The sequence below is a fragment of the Gossypium raimondii genome, chromosome 13 (assembly GCF_025698545.1).
Source record: "Gossypium raimondii isolate GPD5lz chromosome 13, ASM2569854v1, whole genome shotgun sequence".
In the NCBI taxonomy this organism is placed as follows: Eukaryota; Viridiplantae; Streptophyta; class Magnoliopsida; order Malvales; family Malvaceae; genus Gossypium; species Gossypium raimondii.
In genome coordinates, this window is record NC_068577.1 from 50,872,243 (window position 1) to 50,896,713 (window position 24,471).

Here is a 24,471-nt window from a genome sequence, read left to right on the forward strand (position 1 = left end):
ATAACATAAAAATAGATAAAAATTATATATGTATATATGAAGGAAGTACACATGTATGTATAGATGCATAAAATTTTGAAAATATGAGAAAGGTACGTGTATATATATATTTTAAAATCATTAAATATAAAAATTTATGTAAGTATGTATATATATACATGTACATGAAAATATGGTGTGTATGTAGATATATATATTATAAAATATATGGAAAATACAAGTAGGCGTATACGTAAATAGATAAATTATAAATATATGTACACATATATCTGTGTATGTATATATATTATAAAAATGTATATAACGTATGTATATAAATTATAAAGTATATGAAATACGAAAGTATACGTATATAAAATGTGCATAATTATAGTTAAATCTAAGAGTTAAAATGAGCAAATAATAATAGTGATAGTAATAATAATAATAATTTGAAAATACGAAGAGTAAGAAATAAATAACGATTAATAAAATGATACGATAAGATAAATATGCATATATATGACAAAAATAAATAAAATAAAAATTAAAAGGTAATGCAAAACTAATTTACACAATAAAATAATAATAACTAATAAATAAATAAATGAAAGGGAAAATAAAAACTAATAATAAATAATATCATATTTATTAATAATAAAACAAACAAAATAACAAAAGGACTAAATTAAACCTTAAGACAAAATTCGAGGTTTAAACCCGTAAATAAAGAAAAGTAAAGGCTCAGGACTGAAATAAAGCACTAGAAGGACGAGGGACCGAAATGGAATACGGAGAAAATTACATGGTAAAATTTAAAAAAAGCAAAAAGGACCACATTGCTCAACAGCGCGAAAACAGAAGGGCCTATCGCACAAATATACCCTTCACTACAGAAACACGCGGATCCTGAGGGCAGACGGGTCGGGTCATGGGTCAGGGCCAAAACGACGTCGTTTTGGCACCTGCACCCCACTCGCAAAACGGCGTCGTTCGGTGTCCTTATTTAAGCCAATTTTTTTTGCCAAAAAATCATTTTTACACCCTTTTTTAAAAAAAAAACTTCAAAACCCTATTCTCTCATTCTCTCTATTCGGCCTATGGCGTCGGCGGGCTCGTGCGGTGGCTCCGCCACACTCCGCTGTAGTGCCGCCATGCCGAAAGGCCGAAATCTAAAAATTTTCCCTTTTTTAGATCCGTTTTCTCCATTTTTTAGAAAAAAAAAGTAATAGACCCGATTTGGGTACTCTGAAAACCAAAATGGAAAAAGAAAAAAAAATGGCCTTTCGGCCTTCGTCCCCGATTACGACCCGAACGAACCCTTGAAGGGTTTTCGTGACCTTGACGAACGGAGGGGACCTCCGACGACGGCGCACGGCCCAACCCCAGGTACGTTTCAATCCCATTTCCTTTTTATATATTTATAATAATATACGAAAAAGAAAAATAAACATTAAAAAAAACAACAGCAGAAATTTGAAAATAAAAAAGACTATCAACCTTTGATTTTTGATTGACTTTTGTTCTCCTTTTTCTATTCGATTCTCTCCGTAAAAAAAAATTACATGGTTATATTTCGTGGCTTTTATAGCCACAATTACCCTGTTGGTTTATTGTTTGCTATTTCTCTTGCTCTCTTTGCTTCTGTCTTCTTTGCAGGCGAGGTCAACGGACGTTGAAGAGATGACCCTTGCTATTTTGGTGCAAGGGACGTGCCAGAGGGGCAGACCTCGAGCCGAGGCACGGGCGGTGTGCCCGAGGGAGGGGTGCGGCGCACGTGGGGCTGATTAGAGTTTTCCCCCTTTTTTTTTGAAATGTTGAGTGTTGGGCTTTAGGGTTTGAGTTTGATTTTGGGCTTTGGGTCTATTATTGTAATGGACTGTTACTTTAGGTTTTATTATTTGTGCCTGGGCCCGGGTAAAGAAAATTGGGCTTTACAACATGTTTACTACAATATGGACACATTTCCCAATAGTTTTAGATTTCGATAGCCAATGGCTCTGGTATGCACTCTCGTATGGTAAGGTTGATTTTTGGAATTTAGATTTAATTATTCAAGATTGTCTATATTTCTGCTCTTATTTCCATTCTTGTTTTCTTCTCACTTTTAATGAAATTTCATCTTTACTCGAAAAATTATTAATTTTGGTAAGTTTTGTAGGTTGGACCCATTTTGATTTCATAATTAATTTTGGTAAGTTTTGTATGTTGGACTCATTTTGATTTAATACTACTTTGGTATTTTGATCATGTTTTGAACTATAGAACTCTGATTTAAGTCCATAGTATACCATTACTAAGGGAATTGACATATCTAACTAGGTTTCTTTCATGACTTGAAGCCAAAAATTGTTGGAAAAGTTCACAAAAACGGCCTAAAAGTTTGCAACAAAAAAATCTGTAAAAAATTAAGAAAAACAATTTATTTCACTAAGGACAATTTTATTTTCTCACTTACATGAATTTTTCTTTATAGACACATAGTTTAAGATTACAAATAGACATAGTTGCATTCTGTATTATTTTATTTTTTTATTTTCTTCTCTATATAAGTTGCTAAGCCCCTATAAATACAAGTTTGATATTTGCATACCATTTGTTTTAATTACAAATATTTAAGTTTGTTTAATATAGCTATCGTATTTGATAGCTTGGAATATTTGTCATGTCCATTTGGATTTAATTGGTTAATTTATTCCAATGCTTGCAACGAATAGCATGATTTGGTATAAGCTAGATATGCAATTCATGTTGTGTGAGTATGTGATCTAGTCACAATGAACCTTGTTTGTATATTTGTTATTTAGAATTGAGTCTAATTCTTAATGTTATTGGTAAATTGAATCTTAAGCATTTGTTATAGGTTCTAAACAATTAATTGTGTTCATCTTGATTATCGAGAAAGTAAGTGAGATTTGTTGCTAGGTGCTCATCAGTAACTATAATCAATTTATCATGAAATATTGAAATTATCTTTACGTTTATGATAAACCCATAAATCAAAATCAAGATTTTGCTTTAGATTAGATTTTCTTCCTATTAATTTCTTATATTCTTATTTTTATTTCTTTGCAAAATTTTAATTCTACTTTTAGTTTTTAATTCAAAATTCTTATTTATTTTATTTCACTTATTTTTATTAAAAAATAAAATAATAATTAGTCTCTATAAATTGACCCTATTCACTATTGTATATAAATTTTTATATTTTTAAATAGATATTTATTTTATTGATTTCAACGCCAACCATTAAAGCTACTTAAATACATTTTACATCCATATAAAATTTGGGAAGTTATATATTTATTTTAATAAAATTTTAATATGATATAAACATATGCCTTACTAACCTATTTGGCAGGACCGTTGATATTTCTATGATTATAGTTCAAGGAAGTTTGTTAAAATATATATTTGTGGGAGATGTAAACTATGAGTTAAATTGATAATAAGTCGTTGTCAATGACACAACTGATAATAACAATGAACCCATACAACAACAACAACAAAAGAAATCCTCCTAAATCACACTAAAAAAACATAAAATAGAATCTATAATAGGACATAAAAAATATAAATACAAAATAAATACATAACCTTTTAAAAATTTATTTATAAAATATCTTATTGAAAATAAAAATTTATATAAATATAAAAAAAATATGATTTTAGGCGTGCATACTAAACGTGATCATGGGCTGGGTCACTTGCTCAAGCTCGAAGACCCGCTCGAAAAGTAAGAGGGTTTGGAAAAAAATATAGGCTCGAAAAATTGGCTTGGACAAAAAATAAGGTAAGTTTTTTTGCCCGGGTTTGGCCCGGCCCAAATTTGCCTAAATTTTTTTCGTTGTTGTTTGTTGTTGTTTGCCACAATTTTGATATTGTTTTGTTGCCATTTTGTTATTATATTGCTACTATTTTGTTATTATTGTTTGGGTATTGTATAACTCTTATTTTATTTGTTTACTAAGTTGCAACTATCTTAGTGTTATTTAAGAATAAAGACTTTTTTAATGTATTTTCAATTTGTTGGGAAACATTTATTTTATTACTTTTAGTGTATTTGATGTATTATAGTTTTTAAATTTACTTTTATATAAAAAATAATAATATAAAAAATAATATGGGCGGGTTAGACCGAACTTAAGTTTAGTATTTTTTTTTAACTGGATGAGCTTGGGCAAAATTTTAAACTCATTTTCGAGTCAGGCTGAACTTGAGCCTAAATTTTTGCTTTAGTCCAGCCCGAACTTAGCCTGACCCGTGATCAGGTTTAGTGCGTACAAATACTAATACACCAATTGCCAACTACTTTAAATCATTAAAGTGATGTCTTATTTGGCTGCTAGTGTAATAATATGTGTAAAAACTCTTGTAAAAATTCTTAAAAACTAGTTATTCTTATAGAGAATAAGACCTATTCAAAATAAATCATAGGAATAATTAAATATTAACAATTGAATTAATTTATTACTAACTTATATACTAAAACATTAAAAAAAGATAATACTCTTACCAAACATAACAACCATACTTGAAATTTAAACTACCTATTATATTATTTTTTTCTTTCTCTAATATTTTTGTCCAACACATATTCAAGCATAAGCATGAAAGATAATCACTTAATTATATATTAAAAAGAGAATATATCCTTAATCCGTTGTTCCAATAAAATACAACTTTATTGCTTCAACTTACACCAGGAAATTTAGATACAAATCCATGTCTTCAAGGCCACTACGGAGCAATTTACACGCAAATTGCCAACAATTTCACTTCATTTCCCTTTGGAAACTCACATTGATTTTATATAATATTTTACGTATAAATTCAGGTCATGGAATGAACCTTTCTGATTAATAATGAGTTCTAAAATTTAATTCTTCGCCAAAAAGAATCAATTTAAAGCTCTGTAAGATATATGATCACCAAGCCACCTATACGATTGCCAATGGCAGCGATCTATCGAAGCTACCGCGGACAGCTCTTGCCTTTGCCGGTCTCCGTCTCATTGGTGCTTTCTTAGTCTCGATCTCTTTCCCGATTTTACCGTTTCCGAACGGAACTGAATCCGGCATAGCGCTGACTCGTGGCATGCCACCGGTTGTCGTTGCACCGCCATGGATCAATATCCTGCTGATGCCTACATAATGTAATGAATCCGCAATTTGCAAGGGTTTAACACCTTTGTTAGTCCTTGATTCCACATCTGCGCCTTTTTTTACCAACAATTCAACTACTTCAGCATGGCCTGATTCCACAGCACAATGCAAAGCCGTGTACCCGTCTTCGTCTCTTGAATCGATATCGATCCCTTTATCGATCAGTATCTTAATGGCATCCGTTCCTCCTTTAAACGATGCTCGATGTAATGCGGTCCATCCATGTTGATCTCTCCCGTTGATCGCTGCCCCGTTTTCGATCAGCCTCTGGATGGCCCTCACTTCACCTTTTCTAGCAGCTAAACACAAATTGTCACCAAGCTTAAGTGCATCAAATAGTCTCATATGACCATGTTCCGCAGCAACATCGTACGCAGTTTTCCCTGTCTTGTTCCGAATATCTTTGTTCACTCCCTTTTGAAGTAACAACTTCACCATCTGCTCGTCGCCCAATCCGGCCGCGACATGCAACGCTGTATCGCCGTCTCGGGTGTTCCGAACACTGGGGTCGGCACCGTTAGCTAATAACAAACGCGTGCAATCTCTTCTTCTATTCTCAACAGCAAGGTGTAAGGCAGTGTTGCCATCTTTTGTGAGTGCATCAACGTTAGCCCCTTTAAGCAAAAGAAGCCTGAGTACCTCAAAATAGCCACCGATGATGGCTAAATGAATCGGACCCCGACTCGAGGACTCGGATCGATCTGGGCTAGCCTTATGAGCCAAAAGAAGCTCGACAATCAGCTCTTCACCGCACCCCGAAGCAGCTTCAAGTGGGGTCGAACCATACCGGCTTTGAAACTCGATATCAGGTTCGAATTCAAGCAATAATTGGACAATATCTGGTCTACTGTGAGCAATGGCGACATGAAGCAAGCTTTGACCATGGGAATCAACTGAGTCAGCTGGCCTCCATGATGGGTCACTACGCTCAAGAACTTCACGAATTTCATCCATGGAACCATCCATCACAAGCTGAACCAAAACTGGTGAGCCAACAAACATGATCTTCACACCACTGTCAATGAACACTTGCTTCTTCCTCGTGGTGAACCACTCATTGGGAACCGCATCGTAACTCGACGTCGAGTCTTTCATCGCCGCACCGGGAACCACCACACTGTGGAGGAGGAAAGAATCGTCGGTGAAAGGGAACGAGTCCGGGAGAAACGAACCAGGAGGAAGAAGATAAACAATCTCCACCGTTAACGTCCCAAGCGGTACTATGATACCCGACTGAGGCTTGACAGAATACCGGCCCTTTTTCACCGGCTGCAACCGGAAAGCCACCGGCATGGTGAACATAACATTACGTAAAGTAAGCTCGCCGAAACATTTCTGGCCTAACTCAATACGAACTGCAACGAGGTTTGAAGGTTCCAAACTAATAAGCCTATCCATATTTTGTTGTTTGATACTTCAAATTAAGAGTAGAGGTGTTTGTGTTGGTGGGTTTTGAAGGAAGATCGAAAAACCCGCAGAAAGAAGCATTAATGTGGCGAAGAGATGGAAAGCAAATGAAGAGCGAAGGGGTGTGTGTTGTAGAACTTAAAAGGGGAAGGTCATCAATGGCCGGCTGTGATGAGAGAATGACAAGTGGTGGGTGTAAAAAACAATAATTATATATTATATAATATTAGGAAAAGAAACATATTACAATAAGCCAAATACTTTATAAAAACATACATTACCTTCTAGGCAATTATATATATATATATATATATATTACGTTTTAGGTAAAAGGATTCATGAAATAAAAAGCGGATTGATTAACTCAGGCATTAAATTGATTTATTTGGTTAACGGGTCATAATTAAAAAATATTAACTTTTTGAAGGAGAGTTAAACAATAATTATAGTAAATAAATAAACTCAATCTTAAATATAAATAACATAGATTAAGTCCAATATTGCACCTATTTGTGCCATTTCGTGTCAAAGTAATAAATATGATTACTTATGGTGAGACTGCATCATAAGTTAAAGCAATTTTAAATCTTAATTTCCATGTTAAGCCTACATTTGGATTGTGAATCTATAATTTGATTGGCTTTGAAAGTTTCCCCAAAAACATTGGATACATCAAATACATGACCATTTCTTTGGCTTTAATGTGCCATAGATTGTCTTCGCTTGCTTCGTGAATAATTGTGAGAAAGTGAACATTATTGTTAGTTAACCCTTAACTTTTGAGTAGTTTGCCCCTTTAAGTTGTTGTTTGGCCCTCCTTCCAATTTTAAACAATAACAAATATTTCTTTCTTTTTTTCGGTTAATTTTTTAGCTTTAAATATTTATGTAATATGTTACAACTTCCTTTTTTTAGATGATAGTTGGCCACTTTTTAATTTAAAATTAAATGTGTATTTAGATTAAAATTCAATCTGTTAACTAGTGAAAAAGAACTCTTTTACTACTGCTACTAACGACTATTGTTATCAACGTCTGTCCTTCAAATGCAGCATCGAGTTCATTTTCAAAGATTTTCATCTTTTTACAATTTTACTATTGCTTATATTGTGTTTTAACGTTTATAGTTTAATTTTAATTTATAGTTTTTAATGTTTTTATCTTTTAAGATATTGTAATTATGAAGTCGAAAATAATTTATTCATTTTTTAAACAGAAAATTACAGAGACAACACAATCACATTCAGAAGCGTCACAAATTGAGGTATCACCTTCATCGTTTGCTCCTTTAAACTCTGATGTTCGTCCTTCTAAAATTCTTAGAGTTGAAGATGCGGCACTTGATTTGTCTAACTTGGAATGTGAACCTGGGTTACTAGAAACACAAAAATATATAGACTTTTTCAACACCTTTTGAGCTCTAATTCATGCAGTTTCGTTGTAATTTTTGTCGAAATTCATGTTTTAATTATAAAATAATTAAATTGCACTCAAATTATAAACATATTGAATTTTAATTATTTTTTATAATAAGTTTACACAATTTTGATTCATTTTCAACAGTTTTGCACAAAAGGTGAAAACCGGCTTGGCAGTCACCTTAAAAAGCTTGAACCGTTGAGGCAATTTTTGTATCAAGTGACCCAAGAGTAAAGCTAATTATTTTTCCAGCCATGGACGGTCCGATAATAATTATTGAATATATTTTATAATTAATTTTGATCCAACACAAATTGGGTTAAATTTAATTACAAGCCTGATGAAGAGAAAGGGGGTCCAATTGTGCTAGGTGAAGAGGACTGCTCCACCAAGAAATTGGCAGCCCAAACTGTCCCACTGTAGCTGACCCAATCAGCTTATTTTAGCTGCTTTTTATTATTGCAAATCGGTCCTTGAACTTGTCATTAATTATGTTCAAACCCTTCCTCTTTTCAAGCTTGTTATTTTTAGCCACAAGCTAAAAATAGCAAATTTAGGTCAAATCATCCCTTCTACCATGCATGGCTGGCAAAAGGAAGGAAGATTGGCTGCTATTTTTAGCAGCCATCTCCACCTATAAAAACCCCCCTTCACGCCCTCGTTTTTCATCCCTCACTTCACACATCTCTCAATCACACATTTTCTCTCTTTTTCTCTTCTAGTTGCTTTCAAAATTTCTTATTTCCTTTGTCAATTTCCCCTATTGAAAAAGAGCTTGCATGCCTCTTGGAGTAGAAATAATCTAGTGTTCGTGAACGCCTTGGATCAACAGAACGAGCAAAGAAGAGAGTAGCGCACTAGTTTGACTTCGAAAAACCACCGAGATTTATTTTTCTAGTTTCCTTCTCTTAATTTTTATTTTTATTTTCATTTGTTCATGAACTTGAATATTTTTGTTGTTGTTCTTCAATTAATTAAAATGACTTAAATTCCTTTCCTGTTAGATTAATTGCATTACATGCTTAAGATTATTAAAATGTGTTTGTGTTGTTATTAGGTCTCAAATAAATTATTCAATTAAATAAAATCATGCTTACGTTATGCTTGCATTTTAATTGTAAGGTAACAATTGAATTAATTATTTAAACAGATTGAAATTGTAATTAACGGACACAATATTTAATTGGTGCATGTTTAATCTTCTAAGGTAGCTAAGGGTTAAATTAGCGATGGTATTAAACAATACATTAGCCTTGTATAACTTGCAGTATTATTGTGATTAAATTGTTTCAATATAGAGATATATTGTTACCTCACTTAATCATTTACTTGCTTATTAAAATTTGATTAATCATTTGAATTAACATAGAGATACGGTCAAGAGATTATTGAATTTTAGTAGGTAAGCATGTGCATTAGTTAGCAAGTTCTTGAGTTGTCGTGAAATTATTCGTAACAACAAGAACACGATTTTAATAATTCTAAGTTAAAGAATAAAATTAATCTAACACGTTTATGTCATATTGATTAAACTCATTTTTAGAACCGTGCATGAGAATTTTACTTTTTATTTTCTTAGTTAGCACTTAGTTAAATTTTTTTAGTTTTTATATCACCACTTCAAATCAACATATTTTCCATCACCAAATTGTTTAAATTTGCATTTCATAAATATTCTCTTTTACAGTCCCTGTGGGTACGGTAACTTGACATTACTTGTCACTTTATTACTTGTTGGGATTATGTACACTTGCACATTTTCGTCATTCCAATTACGTAAGAAAATATATAAGTATCCAGTTAATATGCGTGATGAAATTCGAAGAGCTTATATTAACTTTGGACCATATCAACCTATTATTTCAGAATATCCTACTTCTAATTCAAAAAATCATCCCCGTTATTTTCAACCATCATTGTTTAAACACTTTTCCTAGTTAGAATATTCATCTTTTAAAGATGCATTATTTTGTTTGATTTTTTTCTTTTTAATAGATACCCAAGTAGTTGTTTTGGATCAACTACATTTACTCATAGTGGCTTTAGAAATTGGAAAAAAGGTAAATAATGGATGCAATTGTGCTTTTTTGAAACATATGGGAAAAGATCTGAATTCACTGCATAACAATGCACAACGAGCTTATGTAGATTTAATGAATCAAGCTCAACATATTGAAGTATCACTTGATAGACAAACAACATAGCAAATTGCAGCTAATCATCTACGTTTGAAAACTAGTATAGGTGTTGTTCGATGGTTGACATTTCAAGGGTGTGCTTTTAGAGGTCATGATGAAAGCTTGGGATAAAAAAATTGTGGGAAATTTCTTGAATTGTTATCACTATTAGCATCTTATGATGAAAAAGTTGAAGATGTTTTCAACAATGCTCCACAAATTGCTAGTTATACTTCTTCAACAATACAAAAAGAGATACTGAAAATTTATGCCAGTAGAGTTCGTAATGAAATTCATGAAGAAATTGGTAATAGAAAGTTCAACATTATTATGGATTAAGCGAGAGACGATCCAAAAAAAGAGTGAATGGCAATTGTTTTGAGATTTGTTGATAAACAAGGACTGGTAAAAGAATGATTTTTTGATATAGTCTATGTTAAAGATATTGTATCATTAAATTTGAAGAATGATATTTTGAATGTTCTCTTGCAAGATTGTTTTTACATACAAAATATCTGAAGTCAAGGCTATGATGGAGCAAGCAATATGCGTGGGGAATTTAACGGCTTGCAAGCTTTAATTTTGAATGATTATCAATATGCTTATTATGTTCACTATTTTTCTCATCGTATTCAGTTAGCATTGGTTACAGAAGCTAGAGAAGTGGTTGAAGTGCTTCAATTTTTTAAAGACTTGTCTAATATTGTTAGTATTGCTTATGTTTCTTCCAAGTGACACGATGAATTACAAAAAGCCCAAGTAGTTGAAATAACTCGTGTGGTATCCATCGATGAGTTAGCAATTGGAATAGAAATGAATCATATTGGCACTTTGCAACATTCTGGTGAGACTCTATGGGGTTCTCATTTAAATTAAGTTACTTGTTTACTAACGATGTACAATGCTACTAGCATAATTCTTGAAAATCTAAAAAATATCACTCCTAACTATTCTCAGCGAGGAGATGCTCATAACGCATATAATAGATTGAGATCTTTTAAGTTTATTTTCATTTTGCATATGATGAAGGAAATTTTAAGGGTTATTGATAATCTTTTTCAAGCTTTGCAATGTTGTTCTGAAGATATATTAAATGCCATGATTTTAGTTTTGACAACAGAATACTTAATTCAAAAGTTGAGAGATGATAGATAGGATGAATTGTTGAAAAATGTGATATCTTTTTGTGAAACTTAAGAGTTCGATTTTCCAAATATGAATGCTCAATACATTGTGGGCCATAGCCATAACAAGAAAGAAGATGTTACAGTGGAGCGTCATTATCAAGTGGATATATATTTTTGCTACAATAGATACTCAGTTGTAAGAATTGAAGAGAATATTTAATGAACATGTTGCCGAGCTTCTTACTCTTACTACAGCTTTAGATCCCAAGCAGTTTTTCAAGTTATTTGATATTGATAAAATTTGCATTCTTGTAAACAAGTTCTGTAACGATTCGAAAGTCAGTGGTCTTGAAAAATGTGGTTTCAAGACCTTGTTTCCATAAAACGGACCCGTAAATATTTTTATAAGATATTTAATAAGTTATATAATAGGTGAATTGAATTTTTGGAATGACAATTTTGTTGAATTAGAGTTTATTTATGGTACAAGGAATAAATCATAAAAGAGGTAAAAGTTTGAACACTAAGGAATCTAATAATTAGAAATAAGGATAGGGACAATTATGGTAAATATACCATCTAAGTATTATTGTGGGTGCCTTTTAACTAAATTATACTTTTATATTGTAAATTTTAGTTTAATTAAAATTATAAATAAAATATAAATTAAAAAGGAATAAAATAGAGAAAGAGACGAAACAAAACATTTCCTATTCATTTTCATTCATGCAAACCAAAAACAAGAAGAAGAAACAAAGAAGTTCGGCCTTAGGGATTTCAATTTAAAGCTTCAAATTGATTAGTGCAATTTAATCATTTTCTTGTACTTCTTTTGTTTTTGGAATCCTGAGAGCTTAAACTAGTTGACCCGTGTGTTATTTTTCAAAACTATTAAAGTTTTAGAATGATGTCATTGAAGTTTTAAGTATTAAATGGATAGATTTTAAGCTGATAGTGAAAAAGAACTAAAATATGAAGCTAATTTGTAGTTTTGTGCAATAGGGACTAAAATGCATAAATTCCATAATTTGTGGTAGAAATGAGAAATATAAGGTCTTAGAAGGACTATAGTGGAATCGGCTTGAATATTTGAGTTCTAAATTGAATATTTTGTTAGTCTCGATTTTAAGGACTAAACTAAATAAATTTCAAAATATATATGACTTTACAATTGAGTTGGAAAGTAATGTTATGCATGGTTGCATAATATTCATCACTAAAGACGAAATGGGAGCATCAAAAGGAACGAGGAAAGCAAAAGTCGACGACAAGTAGTTCAAGTTTCAGTAAGTGTTTTTATGATTTAACACTTATTTAATTTCTGTTTTTTCTATGATATCATACATTGTTTACTATTACAATAAACTATGAATGGTGAGTAAAGTGATTTGGAACAATTGAAATTCAATGTTAAGATAAGTACCAAAATGAATAGATGTATCATTATGGGATTGAATTATAATTGCTATTGGGCACGATTTGGATAGAAGTGTGAAAATGTATGGACTTAAGCTATTCGTTAAAAGATGGATATGATCAATGTGCCAGTGACTAGGCTTGATAATGTCATCGTCGTTAAGCAACCCAGGGTAGAAAGGCATCATTGTTAGGAAATTTGGGATGACATAAATAAAATAAGAAATTATCGTTGTCGGGCAATCCAGGGTGGTAAGCCATCGTCGCCGGGCAACCCGAGGTGGCAAGTTATCATTGCTGGGCAACCTAGGATGACATAAAAGAATCAAGGAACCATCATTGCCAAGCAACCCGGGATGGTAAGTCATCGTCGTCGGGCAATCCAGGGTGGCAAGTCATCATTGTAGGGCAATCCGGGATAATAGATTGAAAGGAGTTAAATCAAATTCACAAGTTTGGAATTTCGGTGGCAGTATTATATAGTATGAGGTTCCTAAATATGAAAGGAAATGATAGGTGACTAAAGATTCACACTGAAACTTAGTAGGATAAATTTTAAATCTTAATCCAAGATAATGTTCTCCATACTATTCCGATCTTAATAGAAGTACGTTGAATTACTTGCTCATCTTGTAACTCACTTTCTATACGCATAATAGGTTTTAACTACGTTCGGGTTTTACTTCAGCATCCAGCCGAAATCCTAAACTCCTTAAAGTTTGTACTCCATCTTCTATATAACTTGGCATGTACCTAGAGATATTATTTTGGACTCTATGTTGTTTATGTATTTTGAAGTTGTCAATATGAGTTCTAGTGAATGGTTACACTTAGTTAAGTAATGTTGTGTTAGTTTGAAAAAAGTAAATAAAATGGGGAAATGATTATGTTTAAGATGTAGCGACCTAAAGATTTGGGCATGGGGCGCTAGTTGAAGTGATTATTGAAAATTTAAAAATAGTGTCTCGATTTTATTTGAAAAGGAGTCGCCACCGATCTTTTTTTCTAGGTGTGATCGGACACCTAATAAATTCTCTTTTTAGAAGAAAAATTTATTTTTAAATTTTCCTAAAAAAGAGGTAATTTTAGGTCTACGTGAAAATCCAGAGAAAATTAGGGCTCGGGAGTCGGTTACGCGCGAGGAAGGTATTAGCACCCTCGCGACGCCCAAAACTGGTATCTTGTTAAACGCGTGTTGTCTTAATTCCAAAAATACAAGTTCAATTTAATAGTTAATCGCAATCTGATCAAAACACAAGAATTTTTTTTTAAAACCCGAAGATTTTTGACACATTTTTTTAACACACTAAAATTTTTTAAAACACGAGAATTTTAGAGACACGAAAATTCTTAAAAACACGAAAATTTTTGAAAACACGACAATTTTGAAATAGGAGAAATTTTTTGAAAACACGAAATTTTTTTGAAAAAACCGGAAATTTTTTTAAAAAAACACGAAAATTTTTGAAACACAGAAGTTTTTAGAAAACACGAAAAATTTCTTTGATCATCGGAATTTTTGAAAACACGAAAATTTTTTGAAACACGAAAGTTTTAAAAAACACGAGTATTTTCGAAACACCAAAATTTTTGAAAACACGGAAATTTTTAAAACACATGAATTTTTTGAAAACATGAAAATTTTGAAAACACGAGGATTTTTGAAAACACGAAAAAAAAATTTTAAAACCCAAAAATTTTTAAAACACGAGAAATTTTTTTTTTTGAAAACATGAAAATTTTTGAAACACCGAAATCTTGAAAACACGAAGATTTTTGAAAACACGAAGATTTTTTGAAACACGAGAATTTTTTGAAAACACGAAAAATTTTGAAAAATAGAAATTTTGTTTTTTTAAAACATGAGAATTTTGAAAAACGAAATCTTTTTTATTTTTATTTTGTTAAAACACGAATATTTTTTGAAACCACGGAAAGATTTTTAGAACACAAATTTTTCGATTTTTTAATTGAGCACTATCGTATTTAACACGAACCAGTGATATTCACTCAACATAGCAATGAAATCAATAAATTTGTGTCAAACAGATTCGTTGCCTTATTTTTTTGAGAACGCGAATATTTTTTGAAACACGAGAAAAATTTTTGAAGACACGAAAAATTTTGAAAATTATAATTTTTTTGAAAATATGAGACTTTTTGAATATTTTCGATTTTTAAAAGGGTGTATCGATTTTAACACGAACCGGTGATATTCATCCAACATAGCGATGAAATCAACGAGTTCATGTTAAATCGATTCGTTGCCTTATTTATTAAAAGTATTTAAAATTAAATTAAATTAAATTAAATTAAAAATATAAATGCCAAAATACAAAAATGCATATAATACTAATAATATTAAAACGAAAAAAATACGAGCATTAAATTAAAATTAAAAAAATGAAATTACCGAAAAAAATCTCGAAACACGAGCTTCGCCGAATGGGTAACACAAATTGAACCCCCTTTTTATTTTTTATTTTTTTCTCTTTTTTCCTCTTTTTTTCTTTTTCTTTTTCTCTCTTTTTTCTTTTTTTTCTCTCTGCTGGGCTGGTGCGCGCGGGCCTGGGCTGCTGGTTTTGGGCTGCGCTGTTGGGCTGCTGTGGCTGTTGGTGGGTCAGCTACTTTCTTCCTTTTGGGCTGCCTTTTTCTTTTGGGCTGATTTTATTTGCCTTTTTTTTGTTTTTTTTTTTAAATCAATGGGCCTGCTGACTGTGGCTTGCTGCAGTGCGGGTCAGGTCGCGGTATCCGGGTCGGGTCGCGGGTCGGGTCGGTCTGACCCGACTATTTTCATATTTTTTTTGTTTTTTTCTTTCTTCTTCTTCTTCTTCTTCTTCTTCAAGCCCTAGGTGCCGCCTTCGCTTGCTGCCGTCGTCCTCTCCGTCGATGATGCCGTCAGACCCTCTCCTCTTCTTCTCCTTTCTCCTCTCTTTTTTTCTTTTTTCTCTTCTCTTTCTCTTTTTCGCAAGTTTTTTTTTTGTGGGTGTGGGGGGGTCCGATTTTTTGGAGTTTAAACTCCTTTTATAGTTGGTTTTGCTTCTTTTTTGCAGTAGCAGGTGGGGAAGGCCACGCCCTAGGCATGCCGAAAATCGTAAGCAGGCACGAAATCCGCTGGATTATTGGGGATTTTCTGACAGAATGACCAATTTCTAAATGCAGAAAAGTTTTGGGGCCAAAATGTAATTTTGAGAAAGTTTAGGGGTTAAAATGTAATTTTGATAAATTTTCAATGTCAAAATGTAATTTAGAAAAGTTTAGGGCTTGAAATGTAATTTTGAAAAAATTTAGGGGTCAAAATGTAATTTTAGAAAAATTCAGGGGTCAAAATGCAAAATTTTAAAAAAAATTTTAAACACGAAATTATTCCCGGACAAATTTCAGTGATTACAGCTGCCCCTCTTTGCTCATCGCTGTGAAACAGGGATAGAGCAAAGACTTAAAAGCACTGAATTTTGTTCGACTGTCCAAAATTTTCTTTTTATTTGAAAAATAGAAATCGAGAATAGCTCGGCGTATGGCCCGAGGCTCAACTCACCTCTAGCATTATGAGTTGATTTTTTTTGAAAAACAGAAATTGAAAAGATACCTCGGCATGTGGCCCGAGGCTCAACTCACCTCTCGTAATATAAGTTGATTTTTGAAAAATAGAAACTTAAAAAATACCTCAGCGTGACCCGAGGCTCAACTCACCTCTCGTATTATGAGTTGATTTTTGAAAAACAAAAATTGAAAAATACCTCAGCGTGACCCGAGGCTCAACTCACCTCTCGTATTATGAGTTGATTTTTGAAACAAACAAAAATTAAAAAATACCTCAGCGTGACCCGAGGCTCAACTCACCTCTCGTATTATGAGTTGATTTTTGAAAAACAAAAATTGAAAAATACCTCAGCATGACCCGAGGCTCAACTCACCTCTCGTATTATGAGTTGATTTTTGAAAAAAGACAGAAATTAAAAAAATATTTCTTAAAAGAAACAGGGTTTCAAAAAACATCTGGTGAAACTAAAAGCCTTCTTCTTCATTGATTCTGTGCAGCTTTCTCCCAGTATTCCTTGCTCTACTGGTATACCTGTATATGTCATGTATGATGTTATTATGATATGCACATGTTTGTCCTAAATGTTTTTATGTCTACATGATTATGCCATGCACCCTGGATTGTTTGTCACGTGCCCCTCTTTTCATGAGAGATTGCATTCATTCCCCCCATTCTTGACTTTCTCTCAGGTTCTGTACTCATCTTCACGTTTTGTAAGTAATCCACATTTTCGTATACCACATTCCTGCCCCCTTGTTGAACTTTGTTCTTATTTCAGGGTCCTTATATTTATCAAATTCTCATCTAGGTAATGCTCAACATTCCTTTTGTTTAGAGTATGTCATCTTACTATTTATCATTTAAATGAATCAAACACGAGATGCATGAAAAATGGCAAAGTAGGCATGAAAAAAAGACCTCACATTCATTTTTTTTTAAAAGTAACAAACAAAAAATTGACAAGGAAAGTTTAACAAATGAATAGTCATAAAGAAAAGAAAGCGAATTCAATGGCCAGAAATGCTCTAGATATCCAATGCATGAACTTCTCTGCATTCCTGGATCCTTTCGAGCACGGCTTCTTGTGTAGAATATTTCGAGCTTCTGAGAATGCTTCAAATATTGCGACTTCGTCATTCAACTCCCCATTCAAGTCACTTTGCTCCTTTAAGCCTGAGCCCACCTTATTAGGACGCCCTTTTGGGTTTTCATCCTAATCCTTTTTGTTAATCAATATGCCTTTTTCGGGTTTTCATCTTGATTTTTCTTTTTATTTTCTTTGTTTTTTTTATTTTGTTTTTTGTCTTTTTTTTAGACATAATATTTCTTCACAGCATCTGAGTTCACTGGATTAGGTAATTTTTTCCCGTCCATCTCAGTGAGAATCAGAGCCCCTCCTGATAATGCCTTTTTTACAACGTATGGCCCTTCCCAATTTGGTGACCATTTTCCTTGAAAGTCCTTTTGTATCGGGAAGATCTTTCTTAGTACTAGTTCCCTTTCGCGGAATTCTCTTGGCCGCACCTTTTTATCATGGGCCGTGATCAGTCTTTTTTGATACATCTGCCCATGACAAATTTCCTTCAAGTGTTTCCCTTCAATAAGGTTTAGCTAGTCACATCGAGCTCGAACCCACTCTGATTCTTCTAATTTTGTCTCCATCAAGACGCGCAGGGATGGGATCTCTACTTCGATAGGCAGAACGGCCTCCATCCCGTAGACTAGAGAAAAATGAGTTGCCCCTGTAGACGTCCGTACAGAGGTGCGATATGCGTACAAAGTGAATGGTAGCTTCTCGTGCCAGTCTTTATATGTCTCAGTCATCTTCCCGAGAATCCTCTTAATGTTCTTATTAGCCGCTTCTACTGCTTCGTTCATCTTCGGGCGATAGGGCGAAGAATTATGATGCTTTATCTGAAATTGCTCACACACTTCTTTCATCATCTTGTTGTTCAAATTCAAAGCATTATCTGAAATGATTCTCTCAGGCAAACTATATCGACATATGATCTCCTTTTTTAAGAACCTACAGACTGCAGCTTTTGTCACATTAGCAAACGAAGTGGCTTCTACCCATTTTGTGAAGTAGTCTATAACCACAAAGATGAATCGATGTCCATTGGAAGCTTTCGGGGAAATTGGCCCTATAACATCCATACCCCATATAGAAAAAGGCCACGGAGAAGTCATGACATGAATGGGCGATGGAGCTGCGCCATAAATTTGACATTTGTGGCACTTTCGTGCGTAGCCAATGCAATCGCTTTCCATCGTCAGCCAATAATAACCAAGTCTCATAATCTGCCTGGCCATGGTGAAACCACTAGCGTGCATTCCACAAATTCCTTCATGAATCTCCTCAAGTATCTTTCTGGCTTCAACAGCGTCCACGCATCTCAAGAGCACTAGATCTTTCCCTCTTTTGTATAGAATATCCCCATCAAGAACAAATCCAATCGCTATTCTCCTGATTGTTCTTTTGTCATTCTCGTTTGCTTGCTCGGTGTACCTTTGATTCTTGATATACTCCAAGAAATCATGGAACCATGGTTGTCCATCTGACTCCTCTTCAATGCTAAAACAATACGCGGGGGTCTCATATATGCTCATTTGGATGGGCATTATCTTAGTTTCTCTGTTTGCTTTAAACATTGAAGTCAAGGTGGCCAGAGCATCAGCCAATTGATTCTCTTCTCGTGAAAAGTAGTTAAAAGTCACTTCTTTGAATTCTTTGACCAATTTTGCCATGAGATCGTGATACTTAACTAATTTTGGGTCTCTCACTTCCCAATCTCCACGATTTTGATAAATGACTAATGTTGAGTCCCCGTGTACCTCTAAAATTTTGATTTTCCTCCTGATAGTTGCACGAAGTCCCATGATGCAAGCTTCATACTCCGCTATATTATTGGTACAGAAGAAATTCAATCTGGCAGTGAGTGGGTAATGGTCCCCTTCAGGTGACACTAAGACTGCTCCGATCTCAAGCCCCAATGCATTTGATGCACCATCAAAGCTCATTTTCCATGATTTCTCTTTTGATGACTCGCCCTCTTTTTCTGAAACGCACATCAAATCTTCATCTGGGAAATCAAATCTCAAAAAAGGCTCATATTCCTCCGTTGTTCGACTTGCCAATAAGTCAACTATTGCGCTTCCTTTTATCGACTTTTGGCTCACATATACAATGTCATACTCAGTCAATAGGATCTGCCATTGGGCCATTCTCCCTGAGAGTGCAGGTGACTCCATCATGTATTTTATTGGGTCCAGTTTTGAAATTAACCATGTCGTGTGATACAACAAGTATTGTCTGAGCCTTCGAACCGTCCAAATCAATGCACAACAAAACTTCTCAATTGAAGGGTACTTTGCCTCATATTCTGTGAACTTCTTGCAGAGGTAGTAAATTGCCTTTTCTCTTTTCGCTGACTCATCATGTTACCCCAGTACGCAACCCATTGAGTTTTCAAATACTATTAGGTACAATATTAAGGGTTTTCTAGGGGTCGGCGGTACTAGTACTGGAGGATTAGATAAATACTGTTTTATCTTGTCAAATGTCGTTTGGCACTCCTCGTTCCATTTTCCCGGATTATGTTTTCGAAGGAGTCAAAAAATTGGATCACACTGATTGGTAAGTTGAGCGATGAATCGAGCAATGTAATTCAACCTTCCTAAAAATCCTCAGACTTCCTTTTGTGTACGCGGAGGTGGCAGTTCTTGTATGGCCTTTATCTTGTCTGGATCAACCTCGATACCTCTCTCACTGACAATGAAACCTAGCAATTTTCCCAAGGTAGCCCCAAACGTACATTTGGCTGGGTTAAGTTTCAACTGGAACTTTCTTAACCTTTTGAACAGCTTCTTGAGATTCCCAACATGCTCTTCTTCTCCCCGGGACTTGGCAATCATATTATCGGCGTAAACTTCTATTTCTTTGTGCATCATATCATGGAACAATGTCACCATGGCTCTCTGATATGTTGCCCCAGCATTCTTTAATCCGAACGGCATTACCTTATAGCAGAAGGTCCCCCACATTGTTATGAATGTAGTTTTCTCCATATCTTCGAGAGCCATCTTTATCTGATTATAACCTGAGAAACCATCCATGAAAGAAAACAAAGAATGCTTTGCCGTATTATCCACTAAAGTATCGATGTGTGGTAAAGGAAAGTTATCCTTGGGGCTTGCTTGATTCATATCACGATAATCTACACACATTCGTACTTTGCCGTCTTTTTTCAGTACCGGGACTATATTAGCCACCCACTCTGGATATTTGGAGACTTGTAGGAAGCCAGCGTCGAATTGTTTCTTGACTTCTTCTTTTATCTTTAACAACATTTCAGGTCTCATCCTTCTTAGCTTCTGTTGAACAGACTTGCATTCTGGTTTCAGTGGGAGCTTATGGACCATAATGTTTGTGTTCAACCCTGGCATATCCTGATAAGACCAGGCAAACACATCTTTGTACTCATGGAGCAAAGTGATCAAATTCTGTTTAGTGTTCTCTGAAATGGAAGTCCCATTCTTCACCTCTTGTTTCTTTTCTTCACTTCCCAAATTCACTGTCTCATCAGATTCTTGATGGGGTAGAATATGTTTCTCTTCTTGTTCAACCATTCTCAGTAAGTCAGGAGGCGGGGCACAATCTTCAGCACTTTCTTCAGCTTCGAATTCTCCTAAACAAACAGCCTTCTCAAAATCAATTTCAGGACTTGTAACGGGATTGTTCATGCCGTGGATATCTGAGCGCCTGAAAGATGAATGAGAAAGAAAACTATATAGGAGCATCAAAGTATTGGAATCAACACACACAATGTTATGGAATAATATAAAGAGCAAACATAAGCTCTTACAAAAGGAATCCCATTCTTAAGGGCACACAAAATAATGGAGAATTAACATTGGGCATTACTCTAGAGAGGACTTAGAAACTACAATGAGGTCCACAGCAGACCAGTTGTTCAACACATATCTTGGAGGACAGGGGGTATCATTGAAACATCCTCAATTGCATCACCCTCGCAGTCAACTACATTTATACTGATATTCTGAAAACCCTTTTCGATAAGTAACGAGATTTGTGGATTGTCTTACCTTGGGTACATCACTCCTGCTGATGTGAATGTTCTTGACAAAGGAGGATACGCCAACGGCTCCCATTCTAATTCCCAGCCTGAAGCTCTCGCGATTCTTCATTCTCAATCCTTCTGCAATTTTTTTCTTCTTTGATGTACATCTAGCTTGAACCCCAAACCGTATCGACCTTTGTGGTGCGTTGGTTTAAAAGCTCTAACCATCCCTTATTGATATTTTCCCAAGCATTTCCTCGCTCGAGCTCCTTTTCCTACAGTCAGCTTAATTCCCATCTTGGTATTCCTTGACAGTTTGGGAATGGGGATCTTATTCCCTTCAGGAACAAATGCAGCATTAATAAATTCCAATGAGCGAAAAGAACATTTTACAGCATCTTCGCTTATCTTGATGTAGGGTGCATCAGTAGAGATAGATGCGACGAAGTCTTCCTCACCAGCGACAGTAATCAAGCGGCCATCCATGATGAACTTTACTTTTTGATGGAGAGATGAAGGAACTGCCCCAGCAGAATGGATCCAAGGTTTTCCTAAGAGGTAATTGTATGAATGCGTGATGTCCATGACCTGGAACTCGATATCATATGCACATGGCCCCATTTTTAGAGGAATTTAGATCTTTCCCATGACCTCTCGTCGTGTCCCATCAAATGCCATTACTGTAGAATGACAAGGCCTCAGATAGGACATATCAACCGACATCCTAGAAAGCGTGGCCAAAGGCATAACATTGAGTGCAGATCCATTGTCAATGAGCACATTTGGTACTATGTAACCCTTGCAATTGGTTGTGATGTGCAATGCCTTTACGGAGCCCCTACCATTTGGTGGTATTTCGTCATCACTAAAAGAGATGAAATTATCTGCATTCAGATTATTTACCCACCTATCAAGCTTTTCTACAAATACATTGTTCGCCACATAAGCTTGATTTAACACTTTTAGCAAGGCATGAGGTAGAGTGAATCCCGGAGGATAAAGTGGATCTTGATTAGCTCTTGACTGAGGCGGCTCTACGATATCAGGGATCTGCATAGGTCTTTTTCCTTTAACCAAAGCCGTCATCATTTCCATCATTTTGGCCATTCGATCCTTTTGCTCGAGTGATTCCTCTCGAGATCTCACCATCAAATCTCTTGCCTCTTGCTGTGACTTGTCTAGTTACTCTTGCAACTCTCTTTGTGTCATTTCCATCCTTTCCATTCTTTCATTGAGTTCGGCATCCATAGCTCTAGCTCTTAGGCGTGTCTTATAAGAGTGACGTGATTCCAGACTCGTAGTGTAGCAACTGTGGATTAGACGATTTTAACCTTAGCAAATGATTAGGGTGATATGTACATGCAATGAATGAATGAATGACTAATGAATACTGAATGCAAAAATATGCTAAAAAAATGGGTGTTGATTTCAAGATAACCCCATATTTGAGCTTTTCATTAATCAAAAGAGTCTATTACAAAAAGTTTCGCCCTCCTAGTTTAGCAGTTACACAAATTTCCTAGCCATATCGCCTTGTTTCTTTATACGCTTCAGGAACTCCGATATGCTTGACTTTTGGTTAGGAGGGTACTGGCAACTGAGAACTTCCGCTTCATCTGATAATTGCACTATCTGCATAGCCGCCTTGCGAATTTCGTTGACCAAATCACCGAGATGCATATACTTTTCTTGGAGGGCTCTTTCGTAGGCGCGAATGTCTCTGTCATGCTGACCATTCTTCTCTTCTAGAGCTTTCAAGAGGTCATCCAAATGTTGCTGATAAGCTTGCAGTGTACTTTCTATACCTCGAATTTTTTCTTTTAGCTCTTGACACTCAGACTGACTAGCCGTTAATTCTGCAGACACAGTTTCGTATTCAACATTCTTCTTTCTCAATTCTATCATAGCACGTGTAGCTCTTTCCTCTTCCTTCTTCGCTTTGGTTTTCCAAAATTCCATCCCACCTTTGATATTGCTCAGTTCCTCTTTCCAATCTGCTGATGATTTGCCCAAACCACTATTCCTTATAGTGCCTCTTAATTTTTTATTTTCCAAATGAAGGTCCCTTAAATCTTTTCTCGTGACCTCAACTTCTTTTTGGTCTTTCTCGACTTTAGATTTTTTAATTTCCACATCAATATTCAGCTGGTAATTCTCCTCTTGAAGAGAACTAATATCTCGTAACAGTTTGGCTTTTTCACGTTCAAATTCATGTCTTGCTATTTCCAACTCGGAAGGCATTTCCTTTGAGAACGGATTCTGGCAAGCAACGTCAATCGGCAAGGTTAGCTGACTCTTCACTCGTTGTTGCCTCCATATGTCATAATCTGCAATGATAGTATCAGCATAGAGAGCCAACTCCATTAGGTAGATTTTCCTCCAAGAATTCTCGGTATCTCGCACCCTTTTCATGTAACCCTCACCCATAAAGACAAACTCCGATTGTGCCAATCCATTAGTAACTGGTACAAACTGTCGCGAAACAAACTGTCTCTGAACCATCAACGGAGCATATCCCACTCCTCCCCATAATCTTAGCAAAGGCATCCAGTCTTGGTTCTCACACTTGTATAACAAGAAAGAGGGACGAATCTAAGGTGCTCTCCAAGTTATATCTTCAGCACGGAGATTCTGAAAAACTGAGACCCAGTGTTGTTCAGTGACATCCCTTGGCCAATCTTTTTCTAATGTGTGCTTCTAAAGGAGCGAATGTTTTTGAGAACATATGGAAATGTGTGCGCTCCACTTTCCAAAAGTGGCTAAAAATCTAAACATTAAGTAACTGAGCGCATCCAATAAAACGCCCTTCCCCTTTCTTCCTACAATCATTTAGGGACCTAAAAGTCTCGGCTAATATGGTTGGGACGGGGCTGATTCCTTGCTTTAATTTTTCAAAGAAATCCACTACCGCGACTTCAATGTGCCCGAGAACCTTTGGGAATATGACTAGTCCGTAAATAGCCAAGGCAAACAGATCTATCCTTCTCAAAGTATCTGGATGATTCTGAACTAACTTTCGAAGAGAAAACCATGGAATACAACTGACTTCATTCTTCTTCTTTATCTATTTTTCAGCCCATGTATCAGTCATCCCCGTCAACTTCATTAATTTTTTCTTGAAGGTCATTGGTTTAGGCTCCTTCACATATATCTTATT

At 34.9% G+C, this 24,471-nt stretch overlaps 1 protein-coding gene across 1 annotated transcript; it reads right to left on the bottom strand.

The window, feature by feature from the left end:
- Positions 1–4,675: 4,675 nt before the first annotated feature.
- On the bottom strand, positions 4,676–6,658 carry LOC105781209 (protein VAPYRIN). Its single transcript, XM_012605754.2, has one exon. It carries the CDS (start codon positions 6,540–6,542, stop codon positions 4,920–4,922), a length of 1,623 nt encoding a protein of 540 aa, XP_012461208.1. The 5' UTR covers positions 6,543–6,658; the 3' UTR covers positions 4,676–4,919.
- Between the last annotated feature and the right edge of the window lie 17,813 nt (positions 6,659–24,471).

Coding starts and splice junctions, on each gene's coding strand:
- LOC105781209 (XM_012605754.2), bottom strand. CDS start 6,542: ATGGATAGGCTTATTAGTTTGGAACCTTCAAACCTCGTTGCAGTTCGT.